Source organism: Lepidochelys kempii, chromosome 3 (genome assembly GCF_965140265.1).
Source record: "Lepidochelys kempii isolate rLepKem1 chromosome 3, rLepKem1.hap2, whole genome shotgun sequence".
Classification (NCBI taxonomy): Eukaryota; Metazoa; Chordata; order Testudines; family Cheloniidae; genus Lepidochelys; species Lepidochelys kempii.
Window position 1 is genome coordinate 111,061,372 of NC_133258.1, and position 16,262 is coordinate 111,077,633.

Genomic DNA, 16,262 nt, shown 5'->3' on the forward strand with positions numbered 1-16,262 from the left:
TCTGTTTGTTTCTCCTTGATGAAACCCCCCCGCCCCTTGGTTCACTCTACTTTCCTGTAAGCTAACCATCCTCCCCTCCTCCCTTTGATCAGCACTTGCAGAGGCAATAAAGTCATTGTTGTTTCATATTCATGCATTCTTTATTCATTCATCACACAAATAGGGGGATAACTACCAAGGTAGCCCAGGAGGGGTGGTGGAGGAGAGAAGCACCAGGAGGAGTGGTGGAGGAGGGAAGGACAAGGCCACACAGCACTTTAAAAGTTTAAAACTTATTGAATGCCAGCCTTCTGTTGCTTGGGCAACCCTCTGGAGTGGAGTGGCTGGGTGGCCCCCCCACCGCGTTCTTGGGCGTCTGGGTATGGAGGCTATGGAACTTGGGGAGGAGGGCGGTTGGTTACACAGGGGCTGTAGTGGCAGTCTGTGCTCCTGCTGCCTTTCCTGCTGCTCAACCATATGCTGGAGCATATTGGTTTGATCCTCCAGAAGCCTCAGCATTGAATCCTGCCTCCTCTCATCACGCTGCCGCCACCTTTCAGCTTCAGTCCTCTCTTCAGCCCGCCACTTACTCTCTTCAGGCCGCCACTTCTCCTCCCGGTCATTTTGTGCTTTCCTGCACTCTGACATTGTCTGCTCCACGCATTCGTCTGTGCTCTGTCAGTGTGGGAGGACAGCATGAGCTCAGAGAACGTTTCATCACGAGTGCGTTTTTTTCGCCTTCTAATCTTCACTAGCCTCTGGGAAGGAGAAGATCCTGTGATCCTTGAAACACATGCAGCTGGTGGAGAGAAAAAAAGGGACGGTGGTATTTAAAAAGACACATTTTCTAGAACAATGGGTACACTCTTTCACGGTAAACCTTGCTGTTAACATTACATACATAGCACATGTGCTTTCATTCCAAGGTCGCATTTTGCCTCCCCCCAGCGTGTTGCTAGCCCCTCCCCCCTCCCCGTGGCTAACAGCGAGGAACATTTCTGTTCAGCCACAGGCAAACAGCCCAGCAGGAATGGGCACCTCTGAGTGTCCCCTTAAGAAAAGCACCCTGTTTCAACCAGGTGACCATGAATGATATCACTCTCCTGAGGATAACACAGAGAGATAAAGAACGGATGTTGTTTGAATGCCAGCAAACATACACTGCCATGCTTTGTTCTACAATGATTCCCGAGTACGTGCTACTGGCCTGGTGTGGTAAAGTGTCCTACCATGGTGGATGGAATAAGGCTGCCCTCCCCAGAAACCTTTTGCAAAGGCTTTGGGAGTATAGCCAGGAGAACCACGAGTGCCAGGGCAAATTAATCATTAAACATGCTTGCTTTTAAACTGTGTATAGTATTTTAAAAGGTATACTCACCAGAGGTCCCTTCTCCGCCTGGCAGGTCCGGGAGGCAGCCTTGGGTGGGTTCGGGGGGTACTGGCTCCCGGTCCAGGGTGAGAAACAGTTCCTGGCTGTTGGGAAAAATGGTTTCTCCGCTTGCTTACTGTGAGCTATCTACAACCTCATCATCATCATCATCTTCCTCGTTCCCAAAACCTGCTTCCGTGTTGCCTCCATCTCCATTGAAGGAGTCAAACAACATGGCTGGGGTAGTGGTGGCTGAACTCCCTAAAATGGCATGCAGCTCATCTTAGAAGTGGCATGTTTGGAGCTCAGACCCGGAGCGGCCATTTGCCTCTCTGGTTTTCTGGTAGGCTTGCCTCAGTTCCTTAAGTTTCATGCGGCATTGCTTCGGGTCCCTATTATGGCCTCTGTCCTCCATGCTCTGGGAGATTTTGACAAATGTTTTGGCATTTTGAAAACTGGAACGTAGTTCTGATAGCACGGATTCCTCTCCCCATACAGCGATCAGATTTTGTACCTCCCGTTTGGTCCATGCTGGAGCTCTTTTGCAATTCTGGGACTCCATCATGGTCACCTCTGCTGATGAGCTCTGCATGGTCACCTGCGGCTTGCCACGCTGGCCAAACAGGAAATTGAAATTCAAAAGTTCGCGGGCCTTTTCCTGTCTACCTGGCCAGTTCATCTGAGTTGAGAGTCCTGTCCAGAGCGGTCACAATGGAGCACTCTGGGATAGCTCCCAGAGGCCAATACCATCTAATTGCATCCACAGTACCCCAAATTTGACCCACCAAGGCCGATTTCAGCGCTAATCCCCTTGTCGGGGGTGGAGTAAGGAAATCGATTTTAAGAGCCCTTTAAGTCAAAAAAAGGGCTTCATCTTGTGGACGGGTGCAGGGTTAAATCGATTAAACGCTGCTAAATTCGACCTCAACTCCTAGTGTAGACCAGGCCTTAAACATACAATATGACTGCTTGCAGCCGGTAAAAGCTGCTCGGGCAGGGGGGCTCTTGGCTCTGGAGCTGGTAGAGCCCTTGGGGAGCAGCGTCCGCAGGAGGCAGGGCCCAGGAGCCCAGGCCGGAGCGGGTCAATCTGGGTCACTGTGTGGAGCCCAGGTACTTACACCCACACTGGGCAGCATGCCCCAGTGGGTGGGAACACGGGCTGGGGACTGCTCTCAAACTCCCTGGCTCCCCACCTGTGCTTACTTCTGAGCTGTTGCTGACAGTAGCAGTGCCTTCAGAACTGGGCGCCCAGCCAGCAGCCGCTGCTCTCCAGCCACCCAGCTCTGAAGGCAGTGCCGCTGCCAGCAACAGCACAGAGGTAACTGTGGCAATGCCATACCATGCCACCCTTACTTCTGCGTGACATTTGACCTTTTCACTGGGAGGGGTGGCAACTGGGGGACTAAGGCAAATTTTGAGGTGACTGTAGTCTCCGCAAGTCCCCGCATGCAGCCCTGCATGCCTTTTCCATATCTCAAAAGCAGGCAAAATATTGTCCTCAGAAGCAGGGACAGCAGAATGGTGGAACACTACAGCAGCCAACGAAAGAGGAAAATATAAAGCAATTTCTGTGGCTGCATAATCTTATGGAGGTGCTAATTACCCTGAATTTAAGTCTTTAGGACAGGGAGCCTCAATCTTTTCTCATCTTTAACTTCTGAAAACCACCTCCATTTTCCTTTTGTGATACCATATCTCAGACCCCTTACATGCATTCCATAATTCTGTGTGCATTCCACCCCATGCATAGCCCCTTACAAATTCTGCTTTCTGCTCTCTGATTCAGATCAGTAATTTTTTTTCCTGTTGGTCTGCAAGATTAGCCATTTACTCCCTGTCTTCAGTCCATGATAGGTGTATCTTTTTGCCTTGCAGTCCTTGAGTTAACACTGTAGCACAAAAAGGAACACATCTCTGTTTATATATCTCTCATAAAGAGATGTGTTAGTGTAGAGATGTTGAGTGAGCCCTGTAATGTACATTGTGTTGCTTAGCAACTACGTGACTCAAGGTTCTTTCAAAAATCTCTATAGATAAAAATAAAAATTACCCAAATTCTTCCATAATCCTTGCAAAATCACTCATCTCAGCTCAATGTTAAACTGTTGCTTTAGTGGTCATGTCTAAATTTCCTGTACAGAAAAATAAGAAGGACGGGTTGTACTCTCTTATCTCACACCCTGTTAAAATATTTATAATCACTTTTGATTCTTGGAATGAGCACAAATGCAAACAAAGGTGAGGGGAGCTTTTAAATATTAGCACCCATGCACACTGTTTTGATTTGGTGCACCTTTTTTTAAGTAACAGAAAACAAAATCCTAAACATGTTCATTCTATTCTTAAATATCCCCAACTTTGTTCATTTAATATTAGGAAATTGAAATTAGGAAAAGCACACATTCCTCCATTCAATATAGGCCCCGAGTGAAGTTTTAAAATTGAGTTCTGTTCAAATTGGTTTAACTCAGAAATATCTTCAGAAAGATTCCTAAAAATCTATCAAGAGATTTGCTTGTAGGATCAGTCTGAACATATGATAGCCCCTCAAAAGGTAATTTTAAAAGAAATGTATGAGAAACTAAAATATGGTTAAACAATAACCGTGTCAGTTCATTCATAACCATAGTTGCTACCTTGACAAAATATAATATAGTGCTAGATTGTATCTTTACAATTTGCCTTTTGTAAGAGGCGGTGCATAGTTGAGCTTCCCAAGGAGTAGATGAGGGAACAAATTGCAACTCTTCACTCAGAGTCATAATTTATGCCCTGGCTCTCTCCTTTGGGATTAATAATCCGCTACTGATAGTTCCATTTGCCACGTTGTTTAGGGATGTGGAGGTGGGAAAGAGGGGAGCCAAGTCTCTCCATCCACTTGCTTGGGGGGTGAACTAGCAGATTTGTGGAGGCAGCCCTGTCCCTGGCACTTTGACTTGTAATGCTAGTAGCCCACACAAGGGAGCCAGGAGTTGTCTTCCACCTCTTGAGTCAGTTGCAGGAGTTCAGAGAACATGATCTTACCCATATAATCTTGGGTTGAGGGTGCTGTCTGTAGTGTACGAATGATGCTGGGGCTCTATGGGGAACAATCGCATGTAATAAACGACTGTATTGTATATCTGTATTTAACATCTGCACAGTTAAAGTTGCATAGGCTACTTTAACTGTCATTTCCTGAGTTGTGTGTGTTCTAATCAGTCTCATTTCTATTCTCCCTTCACTGAAGTTCCCTTTTCCTTGCTTCCTCTGCTGGTTCTACCAATTCAGTACTCAGGAAAGGTGGGGAACCTCATGGGAGAGAGAAAAAAGGGGACATGCAAAGGAGAAGGGAAAGTGATAAACACCCAAGGGTGGGGGGTGAGAAGGGAAATCTGGAAGAGAGCTGAAGGGAAATTGAGAGGGGGAAGAATAAAGGGAGAGGTAGAGAAAGTTCACAGATGGGAGGATAAAGAGGGGGGTGGGCTTTTACTCTAGGCTGGTTTCAGTGAGACATCATATTGTCTCTTAAGGAGACTGGTATCTCACCAGAATCAGCATGTGGTTGAACCCTTCCTCTTTGTTCTACTTGATATACCACATCCAGTCTCTTCAGCAATAACTGTAATAAGCGATCACATTCTGGCACCTCCACCCTGTATTGTTGCAGTAGTACTCCTATCCCCGTTCTGCTGTCCTGGGTCCCAGTTCTCCACAATCAGGTTGTATTCTACAGGGAAAGAACTGGGACCAATTGGTACAAAGTTTAGGTAGGAGTTCTGTGGGGGTCTCATATTCATTTCTGACAGGGCTGCCTCTTAAATCTTAAGACCTGGCATGGAATGTACTGATTCAACATAATTGCAAAATAGTAGAGCGATTAGCTTGATTTTCCTCCTGCACATTCATTCAGCTCGTTTCTGCCAATAATGTCCTCCCCCTTCTCCACCAAATAAAATTCTGACCCCAAAAATAGTATTACCCTGAACTTGCTGCTTCATTTCTTCTCTCTATCTCATAAGGATTTCTATTTCTGAATTTGAACTCTTACTTTTAGTCCTTGGGAATTACTTCCCCTCTGTCTCTAGTCCCTCTCTCTCACAATGTACATTTTAAAATAATATATACTTAGGCTTTTAAAAGGGGCTATTGTCAATGCATGATAATTACAATACGGATTTGAAGATTTACTAACTATATGAAATCAAAAAATCAGTCAAGGGGAAAAAGTCAAATAACATCTGAAAGGAAAAGAAGAATGTCACACTGCAGTTATAGGTATGATTAGTAAGAAATGCACTCTTAAGAATTACTTACACAGAGTTACTGCATCCTTAGTTATGGAGAAAAATAAGTAGACAAACATTCCATTTTCTTTGCCCATTAACTTGTACTGCTTGCTTTATGAAGCATTTGGTAGAACTGCTACATGAGAGAGGAGACAAAGCTATGTCTTATCTCATTGTTTGAGCAATTAAAGACCTGCCATTCAATAACTTCTTTGGTTTTCAAAAATGCACTTGAGAAATTTTAAAATCAGTTATGGCCATTAGCAAATGTTCTTTGCCTTTAGAAATACCTATGTATATGATACTTCCTTCATTTATGTATCATATGGTTTAAACTCTCTTTTTAGATTCATCTTCTAAAATATTAAGAATTGGTGGGAGCACCAATGGCATAGCAATAGGAACCATCAGACAGAATCCATGTTCTACCTATTACATTTAAAGAATTTATCAAACTAAACTAAAGCGTACAGATTATAGCCAAATAAAAAAAAATTCAAAAACCATTATGTAAATTAATTTAACACTACCACCTCGTAATAATGTAGTCTCACTACTAGTGTTTTTTACTTAAAAATTAGTTTAAGTAAAAGAGAGCATTTGTCTTTCCTTGATGTGGTGAATTTGTTTCCCTCATTTTGAAGTGCAGAGCTTTCTGCAGCTTCTGGTAACCCAGTGGATTCGAATATCTTGAAAATAGCCTAAAAAGGTTTTATTAATTTAGGTACAAAGTGCTTGAGCTTCTGCTTGTGGGGCAGGTTCTTCTCCTTCATGGAAACCTTCTAAGGAATTCTCATTCCTGAGGATGTACGCTGGAGACCATCAGTGGCTGTCTTTTAGACTCGGTCACTCAAAAGCTGATATGGCTATTTTTGCTTCCTTTTGGATTTTTTGCCTGTTTTGTTGACTGTGTATATTTTGCCTGACCGACTTTCTAATTTAATTTTAATTTTTTATTAGTTATTCTTAATCACAGCTCTTTTGTTTATCATTAATGGGGCCAAAAGGCTGGCCTGTGCTAGTCCTTAAAAGCCCCTTCTAACTAATCACAGCAGCACCCCAGATACTATACTCTGAGGGTTCAGCAGCTTTTTCATAGGGTAGATATCCTCATTGACTACTTCCTTTTCCTATTTGATCATGCAACATTACTGTGGAAAATGTCAGTTACTTACATGGAAAAGCAACTAGCATTTAGGTTGTTTTTTTTTCTCCCAGAAAGTTAAGTGCTCTTTTGCTCTTCATTTAATCTCTTGCACAATTTGTATGTTCCTGTCCCCTGCCCTGCTCCTTTGTCCATGCATCTTTGTTGCCTCCTCCCCTTCTTGTCCATTGCCTTTTATATGATTCTATGCTACCTTTTCTTCCTTTCCTTTTGCAGATGCTTTCCTTGGTTTCCTTGCTTGATTCCTTTCTCTCCTGGAATTTCCTCTGCTGCTGGTGGTTGACCCTTTCCAGAGGACAACTTCCGTTTCCTCTCTTCCTCTTATGCAGCAAAGAAAGCAAAGCTGGCTTCTGCGCCTTTTCTCCAGCTAGTTATACAGGTCCATAGAGGCTCTCTTTGCTGGAAACAAAAAGGGCAGCATCATGTGACAAGCCAGCAAGTGCTCTGCAAATATCAGTGATCCATGGACCGTAGCTTGGGAACCCCTGCAGTTCTATCAGATGGGTCCTTGAAAAAATAAGATTTCAAATAAACATTTTCTTGGCTCTCCATTATATCCCATTTTCTCAGGGATTCTGGAGAAGGCACTAGAAGGGTAAGGTCAAGGTGTCCTAAAAGAAAATGACTTGTACGAATAGGTGCAGATTACAGGGTTTGCCCAGCAACCCAAACCCCAATAAAACAACCACAGGTAAGGATGTGGGCTGGTAGCAATAAATATTTTGTGAAATGTTGATGGTAGAATTTTGCATGCTCCTAAATGTATTTTTGCTATGTTTTGTTAATTTGGGGGCTCATGCCTTTGTATATGTTTTTTTGCAATGTTGAGTCTAATGTGCTTTCATTGTTGTCATGTTAATATTGAGTTTGGTAATTTTTAAGTTCACCTTACAATCCTATGAACACAAAAGGATTATGAAAAGGGGGAAATTAAATACTATTTTAGTTTGAGACACAAGTGAGTGTTTTGAAACTGAAATGTGCCTTATTTTTAGGAGTTCTGATTACAAAACCATGAAGGGTTTAAATTTTCATTCATGACATTAAATTAAAACTGAGGTTTTGTAAATAATTCAGATACCATAGTGAGTGCATTATAAATACCTATAGAGGTCAATAGAACTACACCATCATTTCTCCTCTCTATATCTTATACATGATTTAGGCCCTAATCCTTAGTTTTAGGCACATTAGTGGTCCCATTTAAAACAATGGGATTATTCATATGCATAAAGTCAAGCATGAGCCAAAGTATGTGCAGGATTGAGGCCTTAAAGAGGCATTTGGCATATGTTTCCAAGGACTCTGTGATAGCAGTTGAAAATATGCCATACATTTAAGACTGCACATAAATTTGGAAAATAATTGCAGTTTGACTGTTTTATTTCACATAGAAATCTAACAGTAACGAGGTAGTAATATGTATGATATGAAAACAGATTCCATGAATCTCTCACATTCTCTAAACAATTTTCTTTGCATAGTGCAAAATACCAACAATATTTCAAAATCTATCATGGTGTTGCTAAATGTTAAAATATAAACACAGGTACACAAATATACATGTTTAAAATTCTTCCCTGCTTGTTGCATGTTTTGCAGGTGGTATATAGAATGCCAAATTAGAGCCTTATCCAAATAATTTGGAATAAATAGTAGGTTAAGATTTAACATGGCATTAGTAGAGATCAGTGTGAGTAACAGAATTGGAGATAAACTCCATCAAATTAGCAAGGAATTTCAGTATCTGGCATGCTGAGTGTACCTACTAGGGTTTCAAATTGCAATCTGCGTTACTTTCCCTATTCATTAAAATCATTAGTGATATAAATCAAGCTAGAGTAGGTGTGGGTTCTTGGAGAACAAAATTTCCTACACTGAATCTGTTTCTTATTTCCATCACACAGTTTTAATGTTTCTTTTATTTCTCATTCATAGGGATGCTGGCGAAAGATCATTGTGGATGATACTATGCCTTTCAATGAAGAGAATAATTTGTTGCTTCCATCTACAACCTGTCAAACTGAACTTTGGCCACTGTTGCTGACCAAAGCAATCATTAAGCTGGCAAACACTGAGTATGTTTAGGGAGCTCTCTATCAATTTGTTCTATAAAATCAGATGGAATTAATAAGCAACAAAATCATAATACACATGGTGAATGTTTGTTGCAAATTATTGTAATGGTAAATGTGTGCTTTTTGAGCTCCGATGTGAAAGCTGCCACAGTAAATCTGTGTATAAGTATTCTCAGTGGCTGTAGCAGACACAGCTCTCTCGCTCTCTCTCTCTCTCTCTCTCTCTCTCTGTATACATGTAAAAAGAAAAGGAGGACTTGTGGCACCTTAGAGACTAACCAATTTATTAGAGCATAAGCTTTCGTGAGCTACAGCTCACTTCCTCAGATGCATCTAAGCTTATGCTCTAATAAATTGGTTAGTCTCTAAGGTGCCACAAGTCCTCCTTTTCTTTTTGCGAATACAGACTAACACGGCTGTTACTCTGAAACCTGTATACATGTATACACTCTGAAAGCTTCATAAGGAAATTAATCTAAGAAATCTTCTTAATCGCCTTGTCTGCCTGACGTTACTGTGTTTGTTGCAAAAAACAAACAAAAAACCCCTTCACATGCAGAGCACAAATGTCCCAGAAGTTTTAATGAGTTTGGAAGAGTGGAGATAGATGACAAAACCAAGGTAACTTACATGCTGCAATATTGTCATAATGCATGGTGGTTCTTGCTTTCAACATCCGTAGTTTGTCAGTTAAATATCATGTCTTACAGCAGTGATACTAAGCTAAGTAATGCTTAACCAATCAACATTGGACAAGTAATATACAAACTGGAAGTGAAAACAAAATTACTGGGTCTGTGCTGGTGAAGTTAGTGATAGTAATCTGCAGTGCCATATTATAGATTTGGTTCTGTTCAGTTGTAGGCCAGTTCAGTCTGTAGGCCAGGCAAATGAAGATTTGAAGTGCTCTGGATGCAGTATACTCAGCCGCTTGGGCAGGAACAGTGGGACTTGTGTTTCTTGGGAAAGGAACTCCTCCAACCAATTAGGGGTAGTAATGATACACTCTGAAGGGATTCCAGTCCACTACAGCTCTCTTTTAAAAGAAGAATGGAGTCACAGTGAATAACAGGATATAAACTGGAGACAGTAAGGATGGAGACCTTAAAGCCATGTCTACACTACACAGTTTTGTCGACGAAAGTAATCTTTCGTCAACAAAACAGTGGCGCTGTACACACAGCAAATCTCCTCCAGCGGATTTAGCTCTCCTGCTACACCGACATAATAAAACCACCTGGACAAGGGGCATAGAGTTTTTTCCAACAAAGAGTGACACAGTGTCAGGGTAGACACTGCATTGCTTATATTGCCCAAATTGTCCTCTAGGAGGTGTCCATAATGCCAATCGTGACTGCTCTGGTCACCACTTTGAAGTCCGTTGCACTGCAGCCAGGTACACAGGCATGTGCCCCTCCCCCTTTAAAGCCCAAAGAATTTTTGAAATTCCTCTTCCTGTCTTGCTTGTTGTGAACAGTTCACATAGCATCTTCTCAGTTGAGCATGGCAGCTCACTGAAGCAAACACGCTTCTGCCTGGAGTTGTTGGATTTGCTGGGTCTGTGGGGAGAGGAGGCTGTGCAGTCGCAGCTCCGCTCCAGCCATAGGAACTTTCATACCTACGGGCAGATTGCTTATGGCATGGAGCTGAAGGGGTGTGAGAGGGACACGTAGTAGTTCCGTGCCAAGATCAAGGACCTGAGGCAGGCATACCAGAAAGCAAGAGAGGCCAATCATTGGTCTGGTGCACACTATCCTCTGTGCCGACCCCACCTCCACTGCCAGAAGCCCCATGGATACTTTGGGCGGGGCGGGGCTGGAGGCAGTGGCTAGCAGAGTTAACCCTGAGGATGAAGTGGTGGACAAGGAAGTGGAATTGGAAGAGGATGGGGAACAGGCAACAGGGTCGTCTAGTGGCGTGGTGAGCCAGGACCCGTTTTTTAATTCTGGAGTGGTCAACCATGAGGATGAAGTGGTGGACAAGGAACTGGAATTGGAAGAGGATGGGGAACAGGTGACAGGGTCGTCTAGTGGCATGGTGAGCCAGGACCCGTTTTTAATTCTGGAGTGGTCTAGCCAGTCCCAGCACTCTGGCTTTCGTGCGCCTGATACAGAAGAGGGGAGTCCCAGTAAGTACTCATTGTGCTTTGATACTGCAGGGAGAAATGAGGTAGAGCTATTTTTTTCCCAGGGTAGAAGAGGGATAGATATAACCAACAGTAGCACTATATGCATCTGCCTCTCATTCCCCTATGTAGCTAGACGGAGGGGGGGCCATGTGGAAAAGTTGATGCACATCGGGATGTCCTGAGAATCCTCCATACTGATCTCTAGGAATCTTTTGTGGAGATATTCTGAAATCCTCTGCTGAAGATTCCTTGGGAGGGCTGCTTTGTTCCTTCCCCTGCAGAAGGAAACTTTTCTGCGCCAATCAGCAATTACGCCTGCAGGCATCAGAGCAGGCGAGCAGCATATGGACCCAGTATGCAGCCGCACGCATGCAGGAACTGCACCCTTGCATCTTTGGTTACCCTCGGGAGTGAGATATCAGCTTCTATCACCCCCATCTATGGAAAACAGTGCCAGTATTCAGAATAGTGTCCTTAGAAGCTTGTCATGATCCCCCTCTGAGGCTTCCCCTACCTTTGTCCCATCTTACTCCCTCTCCATTGTGCCCAACTCGTCATGGTTAGGGTTCTTTCCATGCTGTGTGCTTGTCAAGGGAAAGTGAGAAGGTGGTGTATGTAACTTGTATGAATCAAAGCTGTGAGTGCTGCTGTGACCATGGGAGTATTTTCCTCATTGAGGTTTAGCCTCCCAAAATGGCAGCACTAGTGACCCTTTAATCTGGCAAAGGCACATTCAATAGTCATTCTGCACTTGCTGTGCCTATTGTTGAAGTGCTTCTTGCCTTTGTCAAGGTTTCTGGTGTAAGGCTTTATGAGCCACGGGAGCAAGGGGTAGGCTGGGTCTCCAAGGATCACAACTGGCATTTTCACATCCTCAATTACAATCTTCTGGTCTGGAAAGAAAGTCCCTGCTTGCAGCTTTCTTTACAGGTCACTATTCCTGAAGATGTGTGTGTGATGCAACTTATAGCTTATCTAAAGTGATCACTCTCCTTACAATGTGTATGATAATCAAGGTGGGCCATTTCCAGCACAAATCCAGGGTTTAACAAGAACGTCTGAGGACCAGTGCGGGGGGTGGGGGGTAGGAAAAAACAAGGGGAAATAGGTTACCTTGCATAATGACTTAGCCACTCCCAGTCTCTATTCAAGCCTAAGTTAATTACTATTAACTTAAGCTATTACCAACAGGAGAGTGGGTTTGTGGGGGGGAGAAAACCTGGATTTGTGCTGGAAATGGCCCAACTTGATTATCATACCAATATTACCTACTAGATTGGTATGTACACTGCCCTTCCTCCTTATATCCATTCTCCTACCCTATCCTTTCTTTCTTCGTTTTTTTCCCTCTCAAAGAGGATAACTGGCGTGCAGATTACCTTGACATCTCCCAACCATCTCCCCTGAATTCCTAGCTTAAAGCTCTCTTGATCAGTTCTGCCATCCTCCATCCTAGAAGTCTATTTCCTTCTCTACTGAGGTGAATTCCATCCCGAGAGAACAGTCCTCTGTCCATGAATGCTTCCCAATGGCTATACATCCCATAGCCCTCCTTGTAGCACCACTGCCTGAGCCATCTGTTGAGCATCATAATCTTGTCACACCTTTGTTGCCCTTCTCTAGGAACAGGCAGAATCCCACTGAAGATCACCTGAGCCTCGATTTTCTTTAGCATCTTCCCCAGCCTGGCATAGTCTCCCTTGATACGTTCCAGTGAGAATCTAGCCATATCATTTGTTCCCACATGAAGGATAATCAGTGGATTTTTCCCACTCCCATTAGGATCCTCTTCAGCCTCAGGTCCACATCCCGTATCCTAGCACCCGGCAGACAGCACACCCTTTTGTTCTCTGGATCAGCTCTTGTTACAGGCCTGTCTATTCTTCTCAGTAATGAGTCCCCAATCACGTAGACCTGCCTTTTCCTGGCGATGGGCAATTCTCCAGTCTATCCTCTGTTCCATCTGGCCGCAAGTCCTCTCGATTCCTATTGTCCCTTGCAATCCTCTGCAACCCATCCCGTATCCTCCTGGGGCTCATATTTGGTGGTGTTATCTCCATTGACTTTTGCCCTCTTCCAATAGGACTGTCTGCTCTTTTCTTTTTCCTTGCCCTTTCACCTTCAGTGACTACCTGCTGTGTCCCTTCTTCATTTTCCAACTCCGCAAACCTGTTCCTCAGCTCTATTTCTCCTTCACTGCCCCGTCTTTTCGTCTGCCTGGTTCTCTTAGTCACATGGTTCTACTGTCCACTTTCCTCACCCAGCAGTATTCCCTCAGAGTTCTTCGGTCCTGCTTCCATCTGTAAGTCTGAGCTTTTCCCTTCAGCCTCCTCATGTCTTTGCTCCATCATCCGCTCAACCCCCTTCTAAACTCAACCAGAGTCTCCACCTGCATCTCCAAACCTACAATCTTCTCTTCCATCAACTCTATCAGGTGGCACGTCATACAGATGAAATTCATTTCAGCTACCCCCTGCAGGATCATATACATGCCACAGCTTCTATATCCAGTCATCTTCATTGTGTCTTCCGCTACTTGGGTCACTACCACTGCTGCCTCTGTGTCTGTCATAGCTTTCTCACCTAAGTCCTGTTAGTCTGGGAAACACAAACCAAACCACACCAAAACACCCACCCACTGCAAAACAAACCCCCAACGACTACGAAAACAGTGCCAGAACACCACACACTCACTTCACTAGCCTGTCTGTTCCTTTGCCTGGCTCTTAGTCTTCCCCCTCCCAACTCTCCTTTCAAACTCCCACTCAAACTCCCCTGTTTACAGCTGTTTGCTGGCTCCTGTGCCGCTGCAGCTGTTTGTGACAAGACAGACTCAGGATCCAGGCTTTTAGACAGAGATGGCGGACACACAATTTACAAAAAGAAATGGAGTACTAGTGGCACCTTAGAGACTAACCAATTTAGTCTCTAAGGTGCCACTAGTACTCCTTTTCTTTTTGCGAATACAGACTAACACGGCTGCTACTCTGACACAATTTACAGGGGCTGTTGAAAAGCAGTGCAAAACATAGTAGGAAGCCCATGGAGTGATGGGACGAAGAAAACTGTGGGGTGATGGAATGCTGACCCTACCCCCAAGATGCACTGCAACCCTTTCCCAGACCACCCAGTGGCAGATGATGGCAAGTTGAACAATGGGATAGTTACACCCAGGGGCACTGCTCTGTTTGTTGATGCAAGAGCACCAGCTGTGGACACGCTACGCCATCACAAGGAGCATTGTGTAGACGTGCACCAGCGGTTTAATTACAGCAGTGGATGATTGCCAACATAACCTAAGTCAACTTAGCTTTGTAGGGTAGACATAGCCTTAGTCTATTGCTAAAACAGAGAAGAAAAAAATAGAATCAAGGATGGGTTTTCATTTGTAACAATATAAACAAACATATATGTTCACTTTTTTAAAAGGGAGGTTATATTTAGCAATAAGTTGTAAATTTTAAAATTCTGCTCTGAGAATGAGTAGTGTATTTTATTAGGTCAAGATTTTCTTGAGTGACCTTTTAAAAAAAGATTAGGACTTTTGATTAGGAAAAGGAAAGAAAAATAGTGGAACTGGAGAGTGGATTCTGAAGAGGCCAAGTTTAAACTGCAGTATTTATTTCTGTTGCAGTCTAGTGGATATATTTTTTGACAGAGAGGGTCACATCCTGCATATTTCAAACATAAGGTTTGCCAGTCACTTAAGTTATCAGTTCAGAAAGATTTTCATAGTTCATGAATGATATACTAGACGTTCTTTGACTCCTTGCTGGGCCTTTCCATTTAGTGTTCAACTTTTGAAATAATTACCGGTATGCATTCTTATAAAAGACAAAATTAAGGAATCCGACTATATCAAATCTTTACAAAAATAAACATAATAGAGACAACTAAGTATAAAAACATGTAGAAGATATGTTTGCTAGTATTTATCAAAAAGTGTAATTTAGAGGTACTTGGAATAAAAAATAAAACCTACAAAGATGCAGTATAGAAAAATAGAGCATCACAAAATATTGATAATTAGGGTTTAGTCATGATTTTTTCACATATTAAGTAGCGTGGTGTAGCACTGCCCAGGATCAACCTGGGAAGCAGACTGTGGCTCAGACACAGCTTGCCTCTCAAGTCCCCTCCTGTTCCAGGGTGGTAGTGGGGTTGGGGAGAGGGGATGTACCCTGCGCCAGAATCTGGCTCTCTGCGAGCAATTGTGTCTCCAGAATTTCAACAGTTGAATCATGTTCTTTGCCCACACCTAAGTGAGTTCTGTTTTCTAGTATACTGCAACATTTGTTATGAGAGTTAAAAAAACAAACAAACAAAAAAAAGTCTAGGCTGAAATTTTCAAAAGCTGATTAGTGACTTAGAAGCCTAAGTTCCATTTTCAAAAGAGATTTTATGCTTATGAGTAACAGGTACTTTTAAACATTTTACCTTTTAGTTTAATTAAATATAAGTTTAGAGGACATAAGACTGAGGTCTGAGAACCCAGCAAAGAGACATATATGTGAAAGTTAATTTTGTGTGGCATTTATAAGTTGGTAGAGAGATCAGAAATTTTATTTATAACGAACTTCAGATAACCTTTTGGTTTCCAGTTTTCTTTCATTATCTAATTACTGTCATGTGACATTGCAAAAAGAAAGTGTTAATTGTAGTAGAAGATTTTCTCAAAAGGGTGTATTATACACTTTCAGTAAATTTAAAGGAGAATGAGCTGCAGCCAATGAAGCTGAAAATGTTGAAATTTCAACTGGGAGATCTTTAGCAGCAATGGATTCAAGAACATCCATAACTGCTCTGTGTGTTGATAGCTTGTCTTACAGTAATTTGCTAATCTCTATATGCCTCATCTAACCTTATTGTTGACTATTGACTTTCATGGGAGTTGTATCAGGCTCTACTTAACTATAAATATTTTAATATTTGAATTTCTTGTAGTATACATGAAGTTGGAAAACGAGAGCTGGAGGAATTCACAATTCTCCATGCACTTACTGGATGGATACCAGAAGTTATTCCTCTCCAGTGAGTTCTTCTGTTAAACAATTAAATACTATTTTTCAGAGAGCCTAGATGAACTGAGATGTGGGCCTTAAAAATCAATCAAAATCAATTTATGAAAGGTCAGGTTTTTAACTCTAGTAAGTGGAGAGATGTGTGTTTAAAGACTTTGGAGGTTAGAAGCTTGCAGTCCCTGAAGAATTTTGCTAACTTTATGTCTGCAAACACTTCTGACACTTGTGAAGCTATTACAAGGTTAGAGCTGTTG

The 16,262-nt window shown here is 42.7% G+C and overlaps 1 protein-coding gene across 3 annotated transcripts in view; it reads left to right on the top strand.

Annotated features, from left to right (window-relative positions):
- Positions 1-16,262, top strand: part of ADGB (androglobin) — a 224,409-nt gene that overhangs the window by 45,650 nt on the left and 162,497 nt on the right. For 2 of the 3 annotated variants that reach the window (XM_073337563.1, XM_073337564.1), the window contains 2 exons: positions 8,720-8,859; positions 15,932-16,018. In XM_073337563.1, coding sequence (XP_073193664.1) covers positions 8,720-8,859; positions 15,932-16,018 — 227 coding nt within the window. Of the gene's footprint in view, positions 1-7,164; positions 7,473-8,719; positions 8,860-15,931; positions 16,019-16,262 lie in introns of those variants that run through there. The other variant, XM_073337565.1, reaches the window with a different exon arrangement.